Source organism: Sphaeramia orbicularis, chromosome 2 (genome assembly GCF_902148855.1).
Source record: "Sphaeramia orbicularis chromosome 2, fSphaOr1.1, whole genome shotgun sequence".
Lineage (NCBI taxonomy): Eukaryota > Metazoa > Chordata > Actinopteri > Kurtiformes > Apogonidae > Sphaeramia > Sphaeramia orbicularis.
The window spans coordinates 1,978,821-2,005,853 of record NC_043958.1 but is presented as its reverse complement, the minus strand read 5'-3'; the positions used below and the strand labels follow the sequence as shown (position 1 = coordinate 2,005,853).

The following is a 27,033-nucleotide window of genomic DNA, read 5'->3' as shown; positions in this document are numbered from 1 at the left end:
ACTGTGTTGAAGCAACTGTAACACACAACCCCCCCCCCCCCCCAGGGATTAATGAAGTATTTCTGATTCTGTTTTCTGTAAACAACACTATGAGTTCATGGTCTTTAACACTAGTTGGACTAAATGAGTCTAAATGAAGCAGAGTTCAGTCCAACACCATCACACACAGGATCATTACTGTCATGAACTCATGGGCTTAAAACGACACTGATCCAACCTGACATCCTCCATGACCACGCCCCCTGGAGACTGTCACCATGCCTTCAACAAATGACAGTGGAACTAGCCCCGCCCACAGACCTGTAACGGCAGGAGAGCAAAAGCACGCGCATCAACACAACTCCACACAATGAACACTGACCTGCTGCCAGGGGATGTTTCACAGGAAATAAATACATAAATAAATAAATAAATAAATAAATAAATAAATACATACATACATACATACATACATACATACATACATACATACATACATACATACATACATACATACATACATACATACATAAATAAATATCTGAGAAAAGCCTCTAAACTTCCCACTGGAGAAGCTGAAACTGTTTTTAAACAGGTTCAGAGGAGGACCAGCTGATGTTTCATCTGATTTTCAGGTGAAATTTTCCACATTTTTCAGATAAATTCAGTGACTGGATCCCTGTTATTGACTCACGTCCACATCCGGCCCGTGGGTCCCAGGCGGATCCGCGGCTTCCATCCACGAGGCCCGAAGGCGAGCCGCGCGTCACAGGGTCCGCGGCCAATCAGCGTCCGGTGCGCGGGGAGGGGGGCGGGGCCGGCGCGGAGCAGGCAGCGCAATTAAACAGAGAGGAGCGCAATTTAAATCCAAAACCGCTCCGGACGCGCAGGGGGAGGAGGCTCCGATCCGGGTCAAGTTGAAGTGGAGACGCGCAGGACGCACGGCTCAAAGTGCGCACGCGGACCGGACCGGACACCTCCGGCTCGGATGGTTCTGGAATTTTTTGGGAAGGAATCAGAAGATCGGACTGCGTCCCCGATGGAATGGTCGGCTCTAGTCGGATTACCGCCCCTCTGAACCCGGCGGTAACAGCCACGCACCCACCGGGGCTCTGCCGCGCCCCCGCAGCCGCCCGCAGCGCCTCCATCCCGGTGTCCCCGCAGCTCCAGCCGGTCATATGAGCGCAGCCTTCAGCCCGTCCTTCATGGTGATGCAGCGGCCACTCGGAAGCACCACCGCCTTCAGCATCGACTCTCTGATCGGGGGGCCTCCGCAGCCCAGCCCGGGACACTTCGTCTACACCGGCTACCCGATGTTCATGCCGTACCGGTCGGTGGTCCTGCAGCCGCCGCCCCCCCCGCCCCCCGCCCTGCAGCAGGCGCTCCCGGCCGGACACCCCGCGCACCCGCAGATCCCGGGCCTGCAGGGCGGCTTCTGCTCCGGCCTGGCGCAGGGGCTGACGGGAGGCATGGCGCTCACCTCCACGCTCATGGCGTCGCTGCCCGGGGGCTTCTCCCCGTCCCAGCAGCACCAGGACGCCGCCAGGAAGTTCGGTTCGCAGGCGCTGCACGCGGAGCTGCGGCTGGAGGCGGAGGACGGGAAGAGTTCCGCGGCTCTGCAGGCGTTCCACGACACGGACACGCCGGTGCACACATCCACAGGTAGGTCCGGAGCAACACACGAGCCGGGCCAGAACCGGGGGTTCTGCTGGGTTTAAACGGGCCTGAAATGCACCGATTTCACATGTGACTATGATCAAAGCTTCCAAATCAGACACTGAAATGTGACAAATGTGTGAATGTTTCCTCTGTTTAAAGAGAAAAACTGAAGGATTCATTGAAGTTTCGTTTTTTCCCATTTTTCCAGTTTTAAATTCGTATCAAAATAATTTATACATTTTTAATTGTTCCGTTTATTGTCATTTATTTCACAGTTAAATGAACTGATTTGAATATTTCTGTTTTTTTTTATGTCAGGTGGCTTTTCTTTTCTCTCCCTTCAGTTGAATTCTTTTCATAAATAACTGAAAACTGTTTGGACTCATGGATTTGATTAAACTTTAATTTTCTGTGAATGACATTTTCTTTAAAGGAAATTCATCCTCAGTTCAACACTTCCGTTTCTCTTAAACACACTCTTTCGTGACATTTTCAGTAAAATCAACCCACGCGTCGTCCGCGGAGGACGGGCCCGGGTTGTGGTTTTTGGACCAGAACTGGGGCGTGTGTCCAGTGGGTCTTGACCAAGGATTCAACGCCACTCCAGTGGATCCTCTCCGCGCGCAGACTCGGGGCCTCCGTGCGTAATTACGCGTGAAAATAATAAAAAAAAAAATCCCTGAAGAGCGCGTGCTTTCCGCGGCGATCCGGACACTGATCTGATGATGGATATTGACACGAGACACGGAGACCCCCCCCCCCCAAACACACACTCCCCCCCGACACTCCTTTAATTCACTCACATCACAACTAATCTTTAATTCACAAAACCTGAAAACACGCGAACTCCGCCCATGATTTGTGTGGAGTTTTCAGATTTAAACCAATTTATTTATGACAAAAAACAACACGATGCCAATGAATAAATTAATTTATCAAAAAATATTAATGCATTTTTTTGGGGTGGGGTGGGGGTGGGGGGCACCAAGTAATATTAATGAAGCCTGAACACGGGAGAGGTTTTGGAAACGAAAGGAAAATCATTTGAAATAAAAATCTGATCAATATTTAACTTTTACAGAAAATAAAATAAAAACTAAATTAACTCTAAGGATAACTGTCAGTGATGAGGGTTTTTTTTTTTTTTTTTAAATTAAAGAAGGAGATGAAGAAAAAGGTTGAAACAGTTCTGGGAAATGACGCGAAATTTACAACAAATGTAACTTTAGAAAATGATGATGATGATGAAGGGGGAGTTTTTTTTTACTGGTAATTTAACGCAAAAAAAAAGTGACGAAACGACGAATTAAATGTTGTAAAAGAAAAACATTTAAAAGAACAGGAAGCAGGTCTGAGGAGTTTAGGTTTGACAAATGAATCCTGATGTGAAGGCTCTGGGTCCTGGTCTGGGTCTGGGTCCTGGTCTGGTTGTGGTTGTTGTTCTGGTGCTGACGTGCCGGTTCTGGTTCTGTTCCCTCCAGTCAGACTCGGTAAAGAGGACCCGAAGGACGAGGACTGCGGCCGGAAGGATGAGTCCTTCTCCATGGACAGTGACCTGGACTACAGCTCCGACGACAACCTGACCTCCACGTGCCACAAGGAGGACGCGGACGGGGGGGGCCTGGACGACGGCCCCCACCTGCACGGCTCCGGGGGTTCCGCCGCCGGCGGGGGAGGCACCGGCGGCGGCGGAGGCGGGAAGAACCGGCGGCGGCGGACGGCGTTCACCAGCGAACAGCTGCTGGAGCTGGAGAAGGAGTTCCACTGCAAGAAGTACCTGTCCCTGACCGAGCGCTCCCAGATCGCGCATGCGCTGAAGCTGAGCGAAGTGCAGGTGAAGATCTGGTTCCAGAACCGGCGCGCGAAGTGGAAACGGGTCAAAGCCGGGAACGTCAACAACAAGTCCGGGGAGCCGTCCCGGAACCCCAAGATAGTCGTCCCCATCCCGGTGCACGTGAGCCGCTTCGCCATCCGGAGTCAGCACCAGCAGATGGAGCAGGCCCGGCCGTAGACCGGACCGGACCGGACCGGACCGGGTCGGACTGAGGCTCGTGCTGACGCGTTTCCTTCGGGTTTCAATCACCTCTTTGACTTGACCGAAGTAAAGAACCCGGTTTTGTTCCAAGACACGGAACCGGAACCCGGATCAGAACCCCGTCATCGAACCGGGTCTGATCCCGAACCGGACACTGAACTGATCAAACCTGGTATTTACATGAATATTTATGATTTTTTTTTTTTTTTTGTCGCTTCAGGAACATTTTCAACAACACTGACAATAAATAAAATCACGGTTTGATTTAAAATTAAAATCCCACGAGTTTCAGACATTTTAGTTTTTTTTTTTTTTTTTCCAAACTTCAAACTTAATTAAACTCAGTTTGGAAACGTTTCAAATCCACCGAACCGAACCTGCCGTCCACTGTAATTCAACACGAGCTGCGGTGAGTTTTTGCGGAAAGACGCGGATGAGGACGCGCTGAGGATGAGGAGGATGAAGATGAAGAACCCCCCCCCCCATGTAAATAAATAAACACACCCACGGGACCAAACTGCGGACGTGATTGTGGACACCTCATCTCATCTCTGTGACTCTGGGTCGAACTGTCGCTTCGTCTCATGTTTCTTTTTCTTCTTGTTTTTCTTTTCTTTCTTTTTTCTTTTTTTTGGACAAAGACGCTGCTAATTTATTTATATAAAATGTGCAAAAGGTAACTAACATTCCCTGGAGCTGAAGCTGATATACAAGTGTCCATTAAAAGCTGAAACAGACCAGAACAGCTTCCTCTTTTTCTTTGCAGACTGAGTGGATTTACCATCAAACCATCCGAAAACTCAACTTTAAATCCAAGTTTTGGTCGATTTTAACACGAAATAACAATTAAACTATTTATTAAAAATACACGGAGCTTAAATGTGAGGTTTAACAGAAGGAAAAATCCGGCAAAGTTTAAAAATTCCTTTTTTACTTGGTTATTTGGGACATTTTAATGAGGAAAACAAGCTGTTTCGATGCAAATTGCGGTAATTTTACAAATAAAAAAAAAAGCACAAGTCACAGAAAAATCAAGATAAATACCTGGAAAATCCGCCTCTGGTCGCGTCTTTTGCTCTTTTAGGTTAAAACGTGGAATAAAACATGTTTTAGTTTGAATCGAGTTGGAAATGTTGGTTTAACCCGTCAGTTAAACCAACCACACCTGCGCAGAAACACCGCAGGGGAGACCGGGGTCCAATGGACCGGATCTCAGCCCGAAATCCACCTTTTTTTGTAGGCAAGAAATAAAGATTATTTTACAGGTGAAACACACACACACACACACACACACACACACACACACACACACACACACACACACACACACACACACACACACAGAGCACAGTTTTATTTGTTCACAGCATCTAAACCAAGTGATAAAAAAAAAATTAAATCAGGTTGAAAATGACAAAAACAACATGAAATATGACAGAATGTCCCAAGAAAGCGGCCTGTTTTACCCACTTTATCATTTAATTCAGTCAAAATAAATAAAGTTCAGTTAAAATTAGGGCAATACAGGTTTATGGATGAAGGCTGACAGAAAAAAATTAAGTATTTTAATTTATTCCAATACATTCATATATAAAAGTGTTTTCATTCATGTTCATTTTTAAATCAGTGAATTTCACCTCAAAACCTTTAAGGAGCAACAAACCTACTGAGCACGTGCAGAAGTGTCATAGCTGAACTTGTACCTGATTGGACGAATAAAAACAACACAATAAAAACTCATCACAAATAAATTCTACGTCATTCAGTGACTTTTTATTTTCTCGTCAGTCCTGCGTCGCATTAGCTCCATGTGTTGATACTTTACGAAGCTCATTTTCTGCAGAACAGTTTCATTTCTATTTTCTTCGACAGACGTATTTGATGTTTGTTTGGCTTTTTTTTTTAATGCACTGTGTAATTAAACTGGCTTTGTCTGATATTAGCCAGGCAGCTAAACATAGCGAATATTAGCTAGTGAGCTAACCACACTTATCACCTAACATTAACTATATTTTATATGTTACTCTTTACTTTTCTTCAACTTAATATTAGCTATTACAAATGCTAGTTAGTGAATAAGAGCTAATGTTAGCTATTAAGCTAATTTTACCAACATTTTATTGACTTACTTCTGTTTCCTTCGACAGACTTGTATTTGATGCTTGTTTTGCCTGATGTTAGCCAGGAAGCTAAACATAGCTAAAGATAGCAAGTCAGCTTATCACAGTAAAGTTTAGCAGCAGATTTTTTTTTATCACCTAAAAAGACCTATATCAAATAAGTTATTCTTTATTTAACTTAACATTAGCCTGGCAGCTAACTATACCCATTGCTAAGATTAGCTAGTGAGCTAATGACACTTGATAACCTCATAATGACTTCCTTCTCCACTCTTTAAGATAAGATAAGATAGGATAAGATATACTTTATTGATCCGAGGGGAAAATTCTAATCCTTTGAGCTAATATTAGCATGGAAACATAGCCAGTGTTAGCTGGGGAGCTAACCAGCTAATATTCAGTATGAAATGAAATTACACAAATATAAACAATAAAGTATTTAAAAAAAACCAAAACATTCACTCAGCCCGATGTTTAATTAATCATGTTGTAATTGATTAACAGTAGATTTGCAGGAGAAAAATATGCATCAATTTGATCAGAATCTGGACGTTTTGTGGTAAACTGGTCATTACTTTCACCTGTAGTTTCTGGGTTTTTGTTCTGGTTCTGGTAAATGTCGCGTCTGGTCGTTTATTTCATGTTCTTATTTCATGTTTGATAGTTTTTTCTGTAAACGTGGATAAAACCTGGAGCTTCAATCAGAGGGAGAGACTAATGAATTTTTTTGCAAATTGTAATCAAGCTGGGCCGTCGCAGTCGGTTGATAAATGAGGCCCTTGGGGGGGGGGGGGGGGTCACTGCGGCACCAAGCCCCCCCATCCTCCTCCTCCTCACCCTTACATCAGACCGAGCCCAGGTTTTCTGCATCGGTTCTGACACTTTTTTCTTCATGTTTCATCCTGTTAAAACACAAGAAATTGAACCAAGGGTTCAACAAAAACAAAACCATAATTTTATCTTTTTAATAGTTTCCATTTTCTTCCAACTTCTTCATCACTTTCTTTTTGTCTTTTACATCATTTTTGTAACTTTTTTGTTGCATCTTTGTCAAAATTTTGTCTCTGAACATTGACATTTTTTCATCTTGTCTTATGTTGTTCTTATTTTATAGTTTTCAGTTATTAGTTATTTTTCACTTAATTTTTTTTTTTTTTTTTTTTTTACGATTTTGTTAAAACTAACTTTTTCACGTTATTGTTTGTTTTTTCATTTCACGTTGGGTCTTTAACTTTTATATTTTCATCTTGATAAAACTTCTAAATTCTTTTTATCATTTCATCTTTTCCTTGATTTATATTTTTTCTACTCATTTATCATATTTAGTCTTTGTCTTCTGTTTTTTTGTCACTTTTCTGTTGCGTCTTATTTTCACGTCATTGCATCATCACATCTTTTCCATCCTGTTACATCTTTTTACTTTGTTTTTTTGTCATTTTCTCTCACGTTTTTGTCATTTTTGTCAATTTTTCATCGCTGTAAGGCTGAAATCATCTTGATGTCGCAGACACAAACGGTGTTAAAAATAATCACTTAATGAAATGAAAACAGCATTGACACATGGGTTTGTATTATTAAGAAGTATTATTCTCATCTTTATTGAAAAGAGACACATTACAGTAGAAGACTCTGTATTAGGTCGAATATTTCAACAACAGTACTGTACAAACAAAATTTAATAACAATAATAATAATAATAATTAGAATAACAATGACAATATCAACAATAATTGATGATAAATCATAATAATAAAACACGGATGGACTGAAGGGGGCGGAGAAAATGCAAAAAGGTAGGCTTAAGGGGGTGGAGTCTTCTTTCCTGACAGGTAACCGCAGGGCGTGTTCATAAATAATGCAGGTCGGAGGTAAAGGCTCCATGAGTTAACGAAAGACAAACACGCAAGCCGAAACCACGGCAACAGCCGCCGTGTCCACGTACGGGCGGGGCTTCACGATCAGTTGTGAGTTTCACGCAGAGCATCCTCGTACGTCAGTGTTATTGTCCTACAAGCAGGCGGGTTTGGAGGCACGTGTTAGCGTTACGTCCTAGCGTGTTTTACAATAAAACGGAGGATTTAGGGCAGGATTGGCGCCCAACTTCAGCACAGACGTCGGAAGCATTTAGCGCCTCCTAAGGTTTTAAATAAAGACATGTCAGATTCCCAAGTCGATCAAAAAGTTTAAATTTAAACAAATCCCTTAAACATTTTTATGTGAAAATAAGCATCTGTTTTTGTGAAAATAAAAAAAAAAAAATCCCACAAGCACAAAAAATGTAAACATAGCAGATTGAATAGTTTTAGCTTTTTGAGCCTGAGCTATGCTAACTGTGTTTGCAAGCTGTCGTGGACAACATTTTATACCTTTATATGTTCATTTTTTACTTCAATCATACACCCACATACTGTTGCTTTGCTAATTTGTTTCTTGCTAGCTGGAGTCAGCGGTGTTCTTTTATTAGCTTTGCTTAGCTAAGTAACTGCAAGCTTTCGCATACCTTTTAAATATTCAATGTTGACGTTCTTGCAGAGGAAAACACACAGCAGTAGGTCTACAACCAGATTTAACTACGAACGGCTAACTAGCAGGCTACACCAGCGCTGCCATGCTAACATTTACACGGTTAACTACAGTGCTAACTACATGCCTACACATTTAAAACCAGATGGTGCTGTGGTTTTACTAGACTTGTGAACTTAAATAAGCTACACTATGCTTTAGCTTTTTTAACTGTGTTATGCTAACTGGGTTTGGTAGCAGTGGTTGATCATTCACAGCATGTTTTAGAACATTTTACACTCTTTTATGCCCAGTTTTAATGTTTTTAGCAGTAAACACAGTTTATCTAATGCTGCTATGCTGATGTGTTTCTTGCTAGCAGTAGTTAGTTTAATTGCTAAAGGACAAAGCTGTTTTCTTAGCATGTTTTTTTGTTGTTAGCTTCCTAATTGCAAGTTGTGACTGGAGCTTCTCACATTTTTAAAATAATTCAGGTTGGCTTTCTCGCTGAAAGAAGTGCAGCAGCAGAAGTGATTTTAGAATAAACTACATATAGGTAGCTAGCAGGATAAAAGTTTGGTGCAGTGCTAATGTCTTCACAGATAGCGACAATAAGGCTTTGCAATTCACAATTTTTTCTGTGCCTATGTATATTTAAAACTAGATAGTACCAAGTTTTTACTGTACTTATTAACTTAAAAAGTGACGCTACGCTGTAATGCTAACTGGGTTTGCTAGCTGTGGCTGTTTCAAAACATTTTCCACCATTTTATGTTAAGTTTAAAGTAGTTTTGACTGGTAGCATGCTCAAATAATGATGCTAAGTTGTTTCTTGCCAGTGACTCAGCAAATATTTAGCATGTTTTATCATTAGCCGAGTTTAGCACAGTAATTGCTAGTTGTGGATAGTGATTATACATTGTTAAATATTTTACGTGGGTATCTTACTGATTAAAAACACAGTCGCACAAATAAAGTTTACCAGTTAGAATACAAAACTACCTAGCTCGCAGGCTGACAAAGTATTGCCATGCTAACGTTAGCCACACTACGGAGAATTTCCGTGCCTTAAAGCGAATAAAACCAGATAGTACCAAGCTTTAACTGTACTGGAGTTTCACATTTCAATTATCGCAACATTTTCTGACTTTTCTGAAGCTACGTTAGCGTTATGATAAGCTAAACTGAACTGACTGGTTTGAATTATTAAAACCAAGAAAAGCATCACTTTAGAGGAAACAGGTGGAGGTCACCAAAATAAAGAGGCATATGTCGGTTATTGAGAAAATTACAAAGAAAATTAGGGCAAAGAGGCGGAGTAAGACGCGTAAGCTGAAGCTGATTTAGTGCATTCTCGTCATGAGAAAAAAGGATGAGGAAATACTAACACAAAAACAAATAAAAGTGACACTTAGACAGAGGCTGCGGTCAAACCTCTTGGATAAATTCAACACCATCGTCCGACGACTTCGAGGGAAAACAAGGACGCAAGTAGAAGAAAGTAAAGGCATAAAAAAAGGAAGTTGTAGTGTTCATTTTCTTTTTCTCGTAGGTATTTACTCAGAGTATTGCAGCGACATTAGAGTATTAAGATATGTGATGGTGATTAGTGAATATTGCTCAGATTCTCGGTCCTCAACCTCTGCAGCGACGTTTACGTGGGCGAGGAAACAGGACGGACGGCGAGATGAGGCGTTTACGGTAAAAACCATCACATGTATGAGGTGGAACGAGCTTCTTTTCATTCCGTCTTTAGTGGAATACAAACAGACCTACTGGAACATTCAGATTCGTCCTCACCAGTGGTTCCACGACGCTAAAGTTAAGACTCATTTTCCAAACGATGGAGCTCGAAATAGCGTAACTTGTGATTATTCGGGAACATTTCGGCTCTGCTTCGACTTGTACTTCAGCGTTTTGGATGTGAAATCTTTACTCAAAGGAATATCTTTGATATAAATGCCCAATTAATGTTACAATAATTAGTCTTAAATTCAGGATCCAAATCTGGGCCAATTGTTTTGCTAATATGATTAACAAATAACACCCGATATACATTTATTTTTGACATTTATACATATGTATTTAATACTTGAGCTTATTATAGAATAATGTAAGTTAATACTGCTATATCATCCATTTTTAAAACACAAAAGCTCATGTTTTATTTCACTGATGTTGAGAAAAACGCCACAAACTGTTTTCACCATCAGCAACAGTAAAGATTAGCAATTCGCAATCATTTCTTGTCAAACCTAGATAGTACCAAGTTTTTACTGTGCTTGTTAACTTAAAAAGTGATGCATGCTGTAATGCTTACTGAGCTCGCTAGCTGTGACTGTTTCAAACATTTTCCATTTTTTTATGTTAAGTTTTGACTGGTAGCATACTCACATATTGATGCTATGCTAAAATGTTTCATGCTAGCTTTCATTGCTAAGTGACTCAGCCAGTTTTCAGCATGTTTGTTCCATTAGCTTGTTCCATTTAGCTCAATAATTGCTAGTTGTGAACAGTGATTACATGTTGTTAAAAATTTCACGTGGGTTTCTTATTGCTTAAAAATAGTAGCGCAAATAAATTTTACCGGTTAAAGTACAAATAGGTAGCTAGCTGGCTGAAAGAGCGCAACTATGCTAATGTTAGCTACAGTAAAGTAAAATAACTATACTAGTTGACTTAAAAAGGGATGCTACAGTTCTTCTAACTGCTATGCTAGCTGGGTTTGCTAGCTGTGGCTGTTTTAAAACATTTTCCACCTTTTCATGTTAAGTTTAAAGTAGTTTATATGTGGATTTCATATTTGAGGTTGTTCTAGAATAATATCAGTTTATACTGCAATAATGTAAAATTTTTTGCCATGGGCCGAAAATCACAAACAACTCCTGGTTTCTTACATTTTCACTCAGGACTAAAGACAAAAATCTGTCTTTATTGCAATAATTATTGTCATTTTTTTTTTTGTTTTTAACATTTTAATTGTCCAGTTGGAATTGCAGATTGTCTTCAGATTCAGTTTCAGTTTTCAAAATTCAACATTTAATTGTAAACTTTAGCTCTTTGTTCAGTTTAATAACTCTTGGCCTGGATTTGGATCCATACAGAGATATTTTACAGCATCATTTTGAAAATGCTCTTGATTTTTGGATCGTAATTGTGCAAATTCCGATCTCCAAATCCTGTTGGTTTGAGTTAACGTTGCAGAATCACTGGTTTCGGACACTACTCGCTAACGTTAACTTTCTGCGCTGAACGGATTCAACATTAAAAAAACAATCACTTCCACTTGTCAAGCTAGGACTTCCTGTTCGCTAATTTACAAGACGCCACCTTCCAAAGAGAGCGAGGACGTTATTTACACGACCACAGAAGAAAAAGAAGAAGCCCTTCGTAGTGATTCGCTGAGCAGATCAGAGAGACTGTCTGATTGGATGTTTGGCTGTGAAACAAACATTTTACATCGATTCCCCTTTAAAACGTAAAAAACAAAAAACAGGAAAATCTGTGAGAAAATTTTCTTAATCCACAGATTTTCGTGAAATCATCCGTTTCCCTTTTAGCTCCTCGTGGCTCCTCACGGTTTCCATTTTTAATAAAAACCTTTGAATCGTCTCAGACCTCGTTGGACCAGGACGTCGGTTCAGAACTGGGTTTACGACGCCTTTGATTGGACCCAAGTCCAGGCTGGACGGCACCAAACACACAGTCCTACATTTATACGATTCATCGCCAACAAACCAAACAAACCTTGTACCTGGAGGTTACTTTTCTTAGTCGCATCTTGGCTTTATTTAGTTTTGGATGGACTGAAATAAAAAACTGTTGAAATACAATGGGATTTTTTCATGAAAATGGCCAAACATCGCTCATTATTTCACTTATTTATTTATTTATTTTTTAATAAATGTTCTACTTCCGGTCCAATAACCTGACTCTCTCCAGGTTTTTGGTTGGATGTCATAAAATCCTCAAATCTACCATCCAGCCCTAAAATCAGCGACGTTTCAGTTCTATCTTCAAACGTCCGAATCCACTGAAGCCAAGACGAGTTCTACCCAGAATTCTTTGCTCTTGGGGTAAAAGACAACATGGTGGTGATGATGGACAGTCTCCGGTCCCTGAGCCTGGCGAGAGCTTCTGTACAATTAACGACTTTTTACACCGAAACCCCCCCGCAAAAAAAACCAAAACAAACAAAGCCCCTCCCCTCCCCATCGTGATATTTACTACCATTGGTCCAGCAATGCACATGGAGATAAAATATACACAATCCAGGAAAACGCCTTAAATTAACTTCAAAAATGTCTACACATGCGAACTATCACACTGTCACCGCTAACAACTCGATAGCATTTTTTTCCTCTACGTTGACGTATTTTTCACATAAAAAAACGTGTAAAGGAGTAAAATAAAAACAGGCGACGCTGCTGCTGATGTTTGTGTCATGTGATCCTGACTCCGCCTCCTAAATCCACTCGACTCAGTTTCCTTTGTCTTGCGTCCATTTGCGTCGATATGTTTTGGCGGGAAGCGGGTCGGGGGCTCTGATTGGCTGCTTAATAATGATGACGATGACGATGATGATGGTGTGGGAACTGGCCGTGTAGTGTTAACGTGTGCGATGAGGTACGACGAGTGCCATTGGCCGACACAAGTCATGTGATTACTCCCAGATTACAGTCAAAACTGCAGCTCGGGTGATTGTGGACCACATTTCCCAGCATGCTTTGGGTGTTCTTCCTGTTTTTTTCTCCCACGGACGCAGCGCCCGCAACCTCATGTGAGGGTTTCAGTGAGTGAGCGGCGGCGGATGCCAGGTGAGGTGGGCGGGACTTAGAGTCCTAACAGGTAGTGGTGGTCATAGATTCTCCCAGGCGGTGCGTTCGAGGGTGGCACCGTCAGATGAGCGCAGCCGCACTGCCAGCGCTGCTGCAGCTGTTGTTGCGGTTGGTGTTGCGCCGCGACAGGTTGGGCGTTGCCATGAGGGGGAAGCGGTCGTCGGGGCAACCATATTGCGCCAATGTGTCCACGCACTCCTGACTGTTGGCCTGACGGGCGTATGCCATCGCACTGTTACCGTGGGCGTCCCTCGCCATCAGGTCCACGCCGTACTGAGGACGCACAAACACAAAAGTGAATCATCAGGTGTCAGTTTCATCACCACATCAACAAACAGAAAGACGAGATGAGGTTGCCATGGTGACGCTTTTAGGAAACTCCAGCCCTGTTTCGTTGAACTTTATTATATGTAACATGTTAAACAACAAACAAACTGAAACACGATACAAACCTGAACATGTCGTAAAAGATGCAAAATGAAACAAAAATATCATAAAAGCTGAACAGAAACAATGTAAAAGATGCAACAAAAATGACGTAAATGACGCAGTAACAGAAAACTTAAGTGAAACGCAAAAAAAAAAAAAAAAAAAAAAAAAGAAAATGACTAAAAAATTTAAAAACGAAAAAAAAAATGGTGTAAAAGATGCAAAACAGGAGAATAAGAAATAAAATTAAAGACAAAACGATTTAACAAAACAAAAACATCATAACAGATGCCAGTTTTAGATCTGAATCCAGGACCAAGCCTAGGCCCAGGTCCTGGTCCAAGTCTCGGTCCAGGTCCTTGTCTCAGTCCTGGTACAGGGTCCCTGTCCTGTTCCCAGTCCAGGTCTAAGTCTCGGTCCAGGTCCAGGTCTTACCCAGATCAGTAACTGTGTGATGACCACGTTGCCTTTGCGGCTGGCGAGGTGCAGCGCGTTACGTCCGTCTCCGTCGCCGCAGGTCTCATTGACCTGTTGCCGGTTGCCGTGGGCGAGCAGCAGGACCACGGCACGGACGTCCTCGTCGGCCGCCGCCCTCAGCAGCTGCTGCCCCAGAGGGAGGTCGACGCCCGGCAATGACGCCACAAACAGACGCTGCTCGTACTTGGCCCGGATCCAGCGCTCACGCTCCTCCCTGAAACAGGAAGTAGAACAGCCAAGGTTAGACGACCATGGATGTTTCGTTAAGGAAACCATCGACTTTTACTGTTTAAAACAACAAACAGAAACAAACCAGGAAATAAACATAAGATCTGTAGTCTACCTCTAATAACTGGTCTGTGACGGTGAAACTAAACACATTCTGATTCACAAATTTGTGTTTGAATATTAAAAAAAGTGCAGTACAGTGATATGAAAATAATCAAATGGTGCATTCAGGGACTTGAAAAGAGGATTGTGCAAATAATTTTGTAAAATGTAAATAGAAAGTAGAAGAAAATGTGGGAAAAGATGAAACTAGACAAAAAAGGTAAGAGACACAACAAACTAATATTTATATATTTAAGAAACTGCAGAAAACAATATGTAAATTTCATATGATGCATTCAGGGACCTGTTGTTAAAGAGGACTGTGCAAATAATTTGTAAAATGTGAGTTAAAGTTGAAGATAAAACATCGTATCAGTCAATATTTAGTCATGATGAATGTCAAATCATCTGTTTCAACTTCAATCGCTAAGGTAAAGAATTTATGAAATGAATAACAATAATACAAAAAAAAAAAAAAGCATTAAATCACAGCAAATGTCCAGATATTATTCAAGAAACTAAATGGTTAATTGTGGTTTTAAGTTATTCAAAAATGAAAAAAAAGAGGTGATAAAAAAATGCAACAAAAATGACAGAAAAAATGCAATATAAAGATATAAAATAAAATGACCAAATGACTTAAGATATTCAACCAAAAAGATGTTAAAGAACGCAATAAAATCACAAAAAAAGGAAAAAAATGTTGGAAAAACGCAAAAGATGCAAAGAAATGAGAAAATGACATTAGACTTACAAAAAAGAGAACATAAAAGATGCAAGAAGCAAAAAAGAACGTGAAGAAACGACAAAAATTGGGTAAAAAGTAGGTAAATTAAGTAAAAAATGCAAATGCAAGATGAAAATGATAAAAAAGACGCAGGAAGACAATGGAAAAAAAATGCGACAAGTGATTAAAATATGTCAAAACAAACCATAAAAGACTGAAACACTGGCATCACAGCATCTGTAATGTGATAGTTTAGTGCTTCTGAGGTGTACCTGAACGCACCTGAAGTCCCTGTGTGTTAAAAGCCTGTATCATTGTGGATTATAAACCCCCGCCCCCCCACCCTTGTCCCCGGGTGTAAAATAAGACACGTTAGTGGACGGTGGTGGATGTGGACTCCATTGTGGTCCATGAAGTGTCCATGTGTTTAATCCACAGTTTGGATCGCTCTAATCTGCACTAATCCCCCCCCCCCCGAGTAAACACCGACTCATTGAGCCTGTTGGGATTAGTCTGGGATCAGGAGGACGAGCCCCAAGGGGGTGGGGTGGGGTGGGGGTACAGCTCAATACCCCCCCACCCCCATCATCCTTCTTAACTAAACAGGAGGAGGCAGGAAACCGAGCTTCAACACATGTCTACACTGTGATTGGAAGTGAAAATGAGGTAAAAGATCCAACAAGACGAAAAAAAAGGTGAAAAACACAACAAGGCGAAAAAAAGGTAAAAGGTGCAAAAAGATGGAAACAAAGTAAAACATGCAACAAGATGAAAAAAGACAGAAAAAAGGGTGAAAAATGGGACGGAAAAGGTAAAAGATGCAAAAAGATAAACTCAAAGTAAAAGATGCCACAAGACAAAGCGAGAAAAAGGTGAAAAACGCAACAAGGCAGAAAAAAAGGTAAAAAGTGCAAGAAGACGAAAACGAAGTGAAAGATGCAACAAGATGAAAAAAGACCCAAAAAAAAAGGGTGAAAAACACAACAAGATGAAAAAAAGGACACAACAGGATGAAAACAAGGTAAAAGACGCAAAAGGAGGGAAAAAGGTAAGAGATGTAAAATGACACAAATGACATGAACGACAAAAAAATACAAAAAAGACACAAAAAACAAAATTCTGAAATGATGTAACATGAAGAATTTTGACACACAAAAAAAGTCCAAAAACAATTATGTAAATGATGCAACAAAATAAAAATGACAATAAATTGTGTAACAGACGCAAAAAACAGAAACTACACAACGGAAGTGAGATTAAACACAGACAAAAACCAAAAATAATGCAACAAAAACCTCGACAGAGACAAAATTCAAGACAGTCACACCCTCATCAATTCTGTTTGTAAAACCTGAGGATTAGTGGTTTTCGCCACATTTTAATTTACTGTTTCCAGTCCCACTGGTGGTGCTAACACGAGCTAACTGTTAGCATTTAGCATCACAGAAGCGCACCGTTTCCGAGTTGATGCGATGGTATTTGTCAAAGACACAGAAACACCGAGTGTGAGAGTGTGGGAATGAGTGGAATCTCATTAAGTCTCTTCCTGGAGACCTCTGAGTGTGTGCGGTTTGTGTGTCGTATCCATGTGTGCGTTGTGTTGCGTTGTGGGTGTGGCCGTGGCTAGCATGGCGGAATGTCCCGGGGGGCTCCTCCCCTTCCTGCCGAGCCCGGGGACGGAGCGGGGAGGCCGGGCACCACACCACGGCCCACGGCCTCCGGACAAAGCCTGGAGGTGTCGCTGTGTGTGTGTCTGCGCGGGGTTGTGTGTCGGCGTGGCGTTGTGTGTCTGTGTGCGCTCAGCGGGGTTCTGGCCTTCTGTCCTCCACAAGACCGGGAGGAAATGGAAGGCCTCTGAACCCAGGAAACGCATGCCTTCCTCTGACGCCCGAGTTGCTAAGGGCCCAGAGGTGTTGGACCGGCCCGGAGGGGACACTGGGGGACGAAGACGGAGGGTCTGAGGGGTGATGGAAAAGACGGGAAAGAAAATAAAATGGAAAAGACCTAAAAACAAAAAAGATGGAAAGACAAAACAAGACGGAAAAGACCTAAACATGAAAAAGACGGAAAGGAATTAAAAAATAAAACAAGACAGAAAAGACAAAAAGATGGAAAAGACAAAAAGATGGAGAAGACAAAAAGATGGAGAAGAAAAACCAAAATGGAAAAGACTTAAAGACGGAAAAGACACAAGACAGAAAAGACAGAAAGGACAGAACAAGACAAAAAAAAGACAAAAAAGATGGAAAAAATGAAAAGATGGAGAAGACAAAAAAAACCCTGAAAAAGACCTAAAGACGAAGATGGAAAAAATGGAAAAGACCTAAAGATGAAAAAGACGGAAAAGACCTAAGGACGAAAAGATGGAAAAGACCTAAGGACGAAAAGATGGAAAAGACGAAACCAAACAGAAAAGACCTAAAGACAAACAGACGGAAAAGATGGAACAAGACTGAAAAGACACAAGACAGAAAGGATGGAAAAGACAGATCAAGACGTAAAAGGCAAAAGAAAAAAAAGACGGAAAAGATGAAAAGGTGGAGAAAACACAAAAAAAAGGAAAAGACCTAAAGACAAAGACGGAAAAAATGGAACAAGACAGAAAAGACAAAAAAGACGGAGAAGACGAAAAGATGGAAAAGACGAAACCAAACGGAAAAGCCCTAAAGACGAAAAGACAGAACAAGATGGAAAAGACAAAAAAGACTGAAAGATGAAAGATTGAAAAGACAGAACAAAATGGAGTTAAGAGACTTAAGAAAGAAGACAGAAAAGACAAAAAGATGCAACAAAACGAAAAGAACACAAAACACACGAGATGAAAAACAAGAAAACGACAAATGTGACTGAAAAGACAAAAGCGACGTAAAAGATGAGAAAAAAGCAAGAAAGGTGCAAGAATAAGAAAACACGCAAAAGATCAAACAAGACGACAACAACATAAAAGACAAAACAAGATTAAAAAGACGCAAAAAAAATGACGCGAGATAAAAACGGTGCAAAACACGAGTCAACGGGATGATTACGATGTTAAAAAAACAACTACAACACAACAAAACTGTCAAATGTAACAAAAAAGAACCGAAAAATGACTTAAAAGATGTGACAACGAAATAGGATGAAAATGATGTAAAAGTTTCCGAGGTGCACCTGAACGCACCAGAAGTCCCTGCGTCTTACAATTCTAACATAATTACACAAAGATCAAACAAATTCACTCGGCGCGTGTTGAGATCAGAAAAATCCGCCGTCCTTTTGGCTCCGTTTTGGTCTCCACCGTGCCCTTTCAGACGTCCACACACTGGCGTCCTCGGCGGCGTTTGACGAACATTCGATGACACGGCGAATGTCCTCGTTGTGTGTTTGTGTGTGTCACGGCAAGCAGCGTGGAGGCTAATTGCACTAATTAACCACAGTGTGTGTGTGTTGTGTGTTTGTGTGACAGTTTGCGTTAACATGTGTCGCTGAGCGCACACACTCGCATTCCGTGTGTTAATGTGTGTGTCTTTTCACATCCCATTAGACGCCGCAGCACCGAGGCATGCTGGGTAGATAATTAAACAGGGGTCCCAATGAGATGGCATGTGACAGGAAAACGCACACAAACAGACACGCACAGACACACACACAGTTAATATGTGGACACTGGCCCAGAGGGGAGTGTGTGTCAGTCAGTTACACTCAATGATAACATCACACCAGCCACAGGAGACACACAAACACACAACGCTACACAACACACACACACATACACACACACAGCCGACGCAACAACATCCACACGTAAAACAACGCAACAAGACACACAAAAAAAAAAAACACAAAAAAGTGAAAATGGTCTAAAAGATGCAACAAAACCAAAATGGCACCGAAGACGAAACAAGAAAAGACAAAAGAACGAAGACAGAAAATGTGTTAAAGACGAAAATTCCACCACACTGAAATAATGAACAAGATGAAAACAGTGACACAACAACGCAAAAACAAGATGAAACAAGAAAAAATGGTGTTAAAGATGAAGGTGATGTGACAAGACAAAAAAAAAACAAACCCTGAAAACAGTTTAAAAGACACAAAAACATGAAAACAGTGACGCAGAAACTACAACATGAAACAATCCAACTTTATTTGTGAAGTGCTTTAAAACAACCGCAGTGGATGGAAGTGCTGCACAGACAAATAAAGAAAAAACAAAATAAAGGAATAAAATACAAGAATAAATTAAAAAACATAGAGCTGTAAAAAAATAAAAACATGAACAGGAAAAAGAAAAGAAAATGGTGTTAAAGATGAAGGTGATGTAACAAGATAAAAAAAATAACCCAAAAACCCTGAAAACAGTGGAAAAGACAAAAAGATGAAAATGCCGTAAAAAAACCAAAAAAAAACCAAAAATGCAAACAATATAAAAGACACAACAAAGCAACAACTGTCGAGTAAAAGACGCAACAAGAAAAGAAAAAAGAAGGGAAGTGATAATAGATGGTAACAGAAACATGTAGACACAAAAAACTAAAACAAGCAGAGGAACTTTAACTCTTTAAACTTTAACTCCTTCCAGTCCTCGTCTCCACTGATGGACCCGATGATTGACAGCTTCATCAGGGTCTGGTCCCCGTCGCCGTTGGAAACGGCGGGGCGGGCGGCGTTCACACCGGGCCCACTGCGCTGTGATTTCCTGTCTGTTGTTTGAGGTCAGCGGCCCCGCATTGTGCGCCTGTGTGTGTTTGTGTGCACGTTACCCATGAGCGCCTGCTTTGTCCGCTTGTGTTTACGTACACGGTTTCCTGTCGTCAAAAGACTAAGACGGCGACTGGACAAATGGACAAGTGGACGTCCTCCCAGATACTGAGGGGGGAGGAAGGTCAACCACCCACCATCCCGAGAAAGAGCCGGACACGGAGCTAATCACACCCCGCTAATCATACCCCCTAACCACACCATGCTAACCACACCCCACCAACTACACCATGCTAACCACACCATGCTAACCACACCCCACCAACTACACCATGCTAACCACACCATGCTAACCACACCCCACCAACTACACCATGCTAACCACGACCCGCTAACCACACCATGCTAACCACACCCCACCAACTACACCACGCTAACCACGACTCGCTAACCACACCATGCTAACCACACCCCACCAACTACTCTACGCTAACCACGACCTGCTAACCACACCCCACCAACTACACTACGCTAACCATGACCCGCTAACCACACCATGCTAACCACATTCAACCAACTACACTACGCTAAGCACGACCCGCTAACCACACCATGCTAGCCACACCCAACTAAGTACACTACGCTAACCACGACCCGCTAACCACACCATGCTAACCACACCCCACCAAATACACTACGCTAACCACAACCCGCTAACCACACCTCACTAACCACACCCCACCAACTACACCATGCTAACCACAACCTGCTAACCACACTAAACTTACCACACTCCACTAACTACACCGCACTAGCCACAACCCGCTAATCACACCCCACTGATCATCACCCTGCTAACTACACTGCGCTAACCAAACCCCGCAAACCACACCCTACTAACTACACCCCACAAACCACGACCTGCTAACCACACCCCACTACCTATGTCACGCAAACCACAAACTGCTAACTGCAAACCATGAACTGTTAACAACACCCCACCAACTACACCACGCTAACTACACCAAGCTTACCACACTCCACTAACTACACCGTGCTAGCCACAACCCCCTAATCACACCCCGCTAGTCATCACCGTGCTAACCAAACCCCGCTAACCACACCCTACTAACTACACCCCACAAACCACGACCTGCTAACCACATCCCACTACCTACGCCACACAAACCATGAACTGCTAACCACACCCCACTAATTACACTGCGCTAACCATACCCCACTGACTACACCACGCTAACTACACTGCACTAACCACACCCTACTAATTACACCCCGCTAACCACACCCCACTAACTACACTGCACTAACCACACCCCGCTAACTACATCACGCGAACCACACCCCACTAACTACACTGCACTAACCACTCCCCGCTAACTACACCACCCTAACCACACCCTGCTAATCACACGACCACAAACCACACTGCGCTAACTACACCACGCTAACCACACCCTGCTAATCACACGACCACAAACCACACTGCGCTAACCACACCACGCTAATCACATCGTACTAATAACACCACAGTAATCCCACCTGCTAACCACACCGTGCTAATCATAATCTTCTACCCCAGAGAAGCTAAAAATTAATCAAAAACATATAGAAAAAAATGAAGATTCAGGCCCAATATTCTGTAGGTTTTGGTGACAGAAGCTAAATGGGAACTAAAACTCAAAGACAAATAAATCATTAAAAAAAAAGAGGAAAACAAGAAAAAAGTAGTCAGCGCTTACTAAGACCCCCCGCCCCTCCTGCTCACTGAGACCCTACCCTCAGAATTTTAAAGTCAAGATAATTTTAAACTAGATTAAACTTTTTTTTTTTTTTTTTTTAATTAGTGTCCTTTTGAGGCATTCAGTCAAACTAAGACAAACATTATTCTAGTCAGTATTCTGTAACAATTTTCTCTTTCAATCTGATCGCAGTTTGTCAGCCAAATTGGATGAATAGTCTTCAGTTGGACAAAAATCTTAAGACGGATGGACAGACGTCCTTTTTTTTTACTTAAAAAAAATCACAATAACAGCAAAAGACTTGATTAATTACAGAAATATGAGACAAAAGTTATAATATTTTGTTGCTTTATTTTTAAACTATAAGGTGCAACAGGAAAAGAAAAGAGACAGAAAACAACTTAAGATGAAAATGACAAAAGACAAAATAAATAAATAAATAAATAAATAAATAAAAACAAAGACACAAAAAGATAACGTTTAATTAAACCTCAATCTAGTGGAAAAGGGCATTTTTTGTTGTTTTTTTCATAGAAGAAAAGGGTTGAATGGGGGATTGTGCAGCTCAGGAGCTGAGATGTACGAGCCGAGACGCTGGCGTTAAAGGCCGTCATTAATTACAGCGTGTTGGAGGTAATGAGCGGTAGGAATCAGGGTTAAGAGTGACACCGTGTCACTGGCTTCTCTTCTGGCCTAATTAGCCCTCTAATTAATAGATTAATAGATAGATAGATAGAGCGTGGATAAGAGCATCAGCTAACTGCCGACCTAATGCGCATTTAAGATAAATCACTGTCATGTTCTGCTGGTGGCAGCGGCGGTTTCAGGCAAAAATTCACCTTTAAATTCAGCCAAAACCCAACGTGGTTTTCAGTGTTTTTTTCCAGCAGGAGAGAAAAGGAAAAAAAAAAAGGAAAGACAAGGAGAAGAGGCTGAAATCAATTAGTACTTTCTCAGTGGTCGTTAGCTGCCCTCGGATAGAAACAGATAATTAAAGACGAGAAGAAGAAGAAAAAGAGGAAGAAAAAGGAGAAGAAAAAAGAAGGTGAAGAAAAGGGAGAAGAAGAAGAGGAAGGGTGATGTAAATGAGTGCAGAGGTGGAGGAGGTGGAGGTGATCTCTCAGCTGAAACGTAATGCTTCACTGATGCTACACAGATACAAAGAGCAGAAGAAGATGGGGGAGGGGCTGGAGAAGAGGTGCAACATGGGTAAACACTGAGAATAGAGTAAATGGACAACAGGATGTAGAAGGAGAAGAAGAAGTCTAAAAGGGTCACACGTGGATTCAGAGGCTAAAATACGCAAAAAAATGACACAAATGTGCAAGTTTTTGGAATCTGCAAACAACCTTTGCTAAATGGCTTGTTAGCGACCCCTAGTGCTGTTGACGCTGCAATAAAGCATCCAAGGAACTACGAAAAAATAAAGTTCCTATTCACATAACGTCAACTCAACAGGAAGTCCGCCTTTCTGAATTTTATTATAGTTTTCGCAGCTGATGTGCATTCTATGTTACTCAAAACACTAAAGACCTTAGCGATGAAAAGTTCTTTAAGTTTTTGAGAAAGCTTTGACACTGTCACCATGGTGATGCTGCAAAATCTAATATATTTAGGACCAAATAGACATACATAGATTTAGTTTTCGTCTTTATTTGGAACTTCTACAAAAAAAAAAAAAACAAATAAAAAAAATCTGCATTTATTGGGTTAAAGAATTTTCACTTGTTTTTAGTAGCGTTTAGTCACTGACAGAACTTTAAAGGTTAAAGCAAAGACCCTTAAGAACCCGACAGCTCACTGAAGGTTCACGTCCTGTTTCTGTGCCACATGGTTTCTCCATGCCACCAGATCCAGACCCATTCATTCCAATGGTTAGAAGAGACCACTGGAGATAATTAAGAACGGAGTCAGAGTTCTGACAAACCAAAAATTATAAAATTAGTTCGGAAAGTGTCCAAACTGAATAAATGACTCTTCTGGTCTACAGTAGATTTCTTCAGAAAGTTTATATTTTAAGTGTTTGGTTTATTTTCATCTGCTCTCACCTGCTGTAATAAAATATTAGGAAAATATAGATTTCTTATTGGGAAAATATTATATTTTACCTGCAAATAATGCACCTAGGCCTCTTAACCCTTAGGGGTCCACAGTCACATGTCAATCACATGACATTTTCAATACGTCGTAGCGTCGGAAGTCGTAGACCACCGGGACGATTGCATTTGAAGGTGTGGACTTGAAACACTCTCTCACTTTTTATTTGATGTTGAAAGAGCAAATACAACCAGACGTATGATGGTTTGAAACCAGAGCAAAAAAATGTGAGTAAAAGAAAATGTGTGTGTGTGTGTGTGTGTGTGGGGGGGGTGTTAGATTTCTGACCATATCTTTGTCATTTTTTGTCTGTTTTCAAAACAGAAAAAAGTGGCCAAATCTGTGAATTCTAATCCACAGACTGCATTAGTATTACAGGTAAGGGTGAGAATGACCCCCCACCTGAACTGGATGTGGAAACTGGGAGGACTGGGGGTGGGGTGGTGGGGGGAGAAAACCTGAGAAACGCCAATGTAAAGATCTGCTTTTATGTCAAATATCTGAGTATAGTTTTAATTTATTACAATTTTGGTGTTCTATACCTAATACTTTGAACCAATATTCACTTTTAAAGTCTTTGAAAACATTCGTTAAGCATCTTTGTGTTATTTATGCAATAAATTATCTAAATTTTTCAAATTGGATTTTATATTTTTTGTGTGTTTTTTGTCCTTTTGTGTTGATATAGTAGGTTAAAGTGAAAAAATAACAAACAGATGGGATAGATGAAGTTGTGCTGAATAAAAAGATCCCAAACATGGGTATAGTGAACATTTCTGTGTATAGTATATAAAGGCCAAATCAAAAGTACTGAAAAACAGCCAAAAAAGGCTCAGACCTCGAAGGGTTAAAACCTCAGACTGACTTTTCTCTAGGTCTGTTTGTCGCTTTAGTCCTGGTTAAAGTTTGATCTGGTGTCAGTGCTACAATTAATATAATGGGTTTTATTCTACTTTAACCTGCAGGGTTTGTGTTATGTTTAAACATAGATAATGTGAGATGGAACTTGTACATTTTGGGTTCATTGTAAAATACTGCAGGTCAGGTCGATGCTGAAATGAGATTTTGAGGTTTCGGAGAGAAAGCTGTTACAGGGGTCAAATTATGGAATCAATTGAATGATGAATTGAAAGTGTAGCTCGTTGTCAAGTTTTAAAAAAGCTTTAAGTTGTCAAATAACCTCTAAGTGACTTAAGAAACTGAATGTAGATTAATTTGTGCTAATGTTTTACTTGCAGCAACTTCAGGTAATTCAAAAGATGGGAATTGGAGAAGCAGAAATAAACCTGTGCCTTCAGCGTCCTCCTTTTTTAGTTAAAAATTGTGTGGAGTGTATGTTCTTTTGTTTGTGTTTTGTACATAATCGAAATAAATTTAAAAAAAAATTTCATTTGTTCATTCATTCATTCATAAAAATTCTTTGTGAGGTGTTCGTTAAAGGTCACAAATTCTATCGTTTTTTCACATTTGCCAACTTTTTACTCCAAAAAACCTCAGGGAATAAAAGCTCTTTTCGTAGTTTGCAGACTTGTTTTTTTTTTTTGAGAATATTTGACCAAAACAAGAAGAAATTGGCTGATTTGCTTTCTTCCTACATTCTTACTTCTGCAGCGTTAAACACACTAAACTGGATGATTAACGGAAGGAAATGATGGATCCTACCGTGTTTTGTAAGTGAATTTCTCTTTGCCGCTGAAGGTTTTTTAAATGTTTACCAGCCGGCTGCGACTCGCCGTGAACCCATTCCATCTAAACACATTAACCGCGACTGCGAGGACGACTCTGCTGTCCGGTTTTTCCACCCCCTTTCTCCTTTTTCTTTACTCTATGAGCAATTTGCCCACTGAGCCAATTAACCACAGGGTGAGGTGGGGTTGGGGGGGTGGGGTGGGGTGGGGGGTCGGAGTTGGCTGGCTCACGGCGAGCAGGAGAGGACGGACGGACGGAGTCACGCATGTAGAGAGCGTTATTTATTTCTTCATTATTAAAATAAGGGAGGGGAGGGGGCAGGGGATGGCGAGGTTAATCTGATGACTCAGGCATAAAGAATGTGCATTTAGTTTGTGCTTTTAGCCCGCATTAGCATAACCTCGCTGTGATGACAAACGATGAATGGCCTGGTGATTGGCTCGTGTCAGCCGGCTTAATGTCAATAGTAAATTGGGGGGCTTGTTAGGCGAGTAGGGGGACGCAGTTACAGCAGCGGCGAGGCAGTCATGTACAAAATAATGTCTATTAGGACTAATTTAATCAAGGCCTCCCTTTTACAGATGAATTAGAATGTAGGGGCCAATTATTTTCCAACGTTTGCACTGGCCCTGTCTGTCAGGAGGCTCTTCTCTGGGGCTGCAGATAATGGCGGCGAGATGACGGCGGGCGGGATCGGCCAGTTAACCGATGCAGATGAAACAGCTCCGTGCACATGTATGTACATAATCCCACGCATCGGCAGCACACGCCTGATCTCGTGGGAAATCCAGAGATACTTGTACCAAAGAAACGATCGCGTTTAATTATTTTGGAGGTGAAATATGTGTCACTAGAAACTAGGGCTGTGTGATTAATTTGTGGTATGATCTGCTCTTCAGTGGGGTTTTATAGATCGTGTCATCTTAAATAGTGTAATTACAGAAACGCCGCAGATGTAGCATGTAGTGTTACTGCGTCTGGATGTTGTAGAAATACTGCGATAATGATGCAAAACCACAAGGAAGTAGCAGAAAACTTGTAATAGTTTGACAAAAATGTGACAACTATTCTACAAGGACCAAGATTTAAATGTTGGAGCGAGATGCATAGAAATAAAAATAAACACAGTTGGTGCAAATGCTAATATGTTTTATCTGCGATGCTACAAATCTGTTGTTGCATTAAAGGTTTTCATTTAATTTTGAATTATTGGCTCCATGGTAAAGGTTTAATTCTAGGTATACGAGTCAGATTTCTTTAACAAATGAATAAATAACATGAGTCAAAGTCCCTAAAAGAGGACACAGTTTTATCTCTATAGTTAAATTAAGCTTTTTTTTTTTTAATCATTGAACTACTGACTGAATTCACAGTGAGCTGTTAATGCAAGACAATTATCAGATGCCTGTTAATATCATATATTTTGTTCCAATTTATGAAATTCTTCAAAAGTTCTCGATTCATTAAATGTCAAGTGTTTCCCAAATCCAAAAATGACAGACTAACTGGATTTTTAAGACTGAAAAAAACAAAAAAACAAAAAACCTGTTGTAAATAGATCTACATAGAGACTAAAAAAAGCCAAAAATAACTATTGGACAGCTGAGTCTAAATATTTCCATATGTGTTTGTTACTTGATGTTAAACTCTGTAGTTTATTGATAGATCTGGAATCGAGCCGATAAACTGTGACTATTCGGAGTGCGGTTCG

The 27,033-nt window shown here is 41.0% G+C and overlaps 3 protein-coding genes across 3 annotated transcripts in view; 1 reads left to right on the top strand and 2 right to left on the bottom strand.

Moving 5' to 3' along the window:
• LOC115432728 (zinc finger protein 420-like) overlaps positions 1–27,033 on the bottom strand; it is a 597,943-nt gene that overhangs the window by 112,679 nt on the left and 458,231 nt on the right. The window lies entirely within an intron of this gene.
• Positions 1,136–4,177, top strand: gbx2 (gastrulation brain homeobox 2). The gene is made up of 2 exons (XM_030153504.1): positions 1,136–1,641; positions 3,120–4,177. Exons 1-2 carry the CDS (start codon positions 1,158–1,160, stop codon positions 3,647–3,649), a joined length of 1,014 nt encoding a protein of 337 aa, XP_030009364.1. The 5' UTR covers positions 1,136–1,157; the 3' UTR covers positions 3,650–4,177.
• LOC115436300 (arf-GAP with GTPase, ANK repeat and PH domain-containing protein 1-like) overlaps positions 8,730–27,033 on the bottom strand; it is a 57,414-nt gene continuing 39,110 nt past the window's right edge. The window contains exons 8-9 of the mRNA XM_030159140.1: positions 13,998–14,253; positions 8,730–13,406 (exon numbers count right to left, since the gene is read on the bottom strand). Coding sequence (XP_030015000.1) covers positions 13,194–13,406; positions 13,998–14,253 — 469 coding nt within the window. The 3' untranslated portion in view covers positions 8,730–13,193. The remainder of the gene's footprint in view (positions 13,407–13,997; positions 14,254–27,033) is intronic.

Bases quoted from the DNA above. Each gene is read 5' to 3' on its own strand.
- gbx2 (XM_030153504.1), top strand. From the start codon at position 1,158: ATGAGCGCAGCCTTCAGCCCGTCCTTCATGGTGATGCAGCGGCCACTC. The intron at 1,642-3,119 runs GTAGGTCCGGAG...TGTTCCCTCCAG, and splicing joins GCCGGTGCACACATCCACAG to TCAGACTCGGTAAAGAGGAC.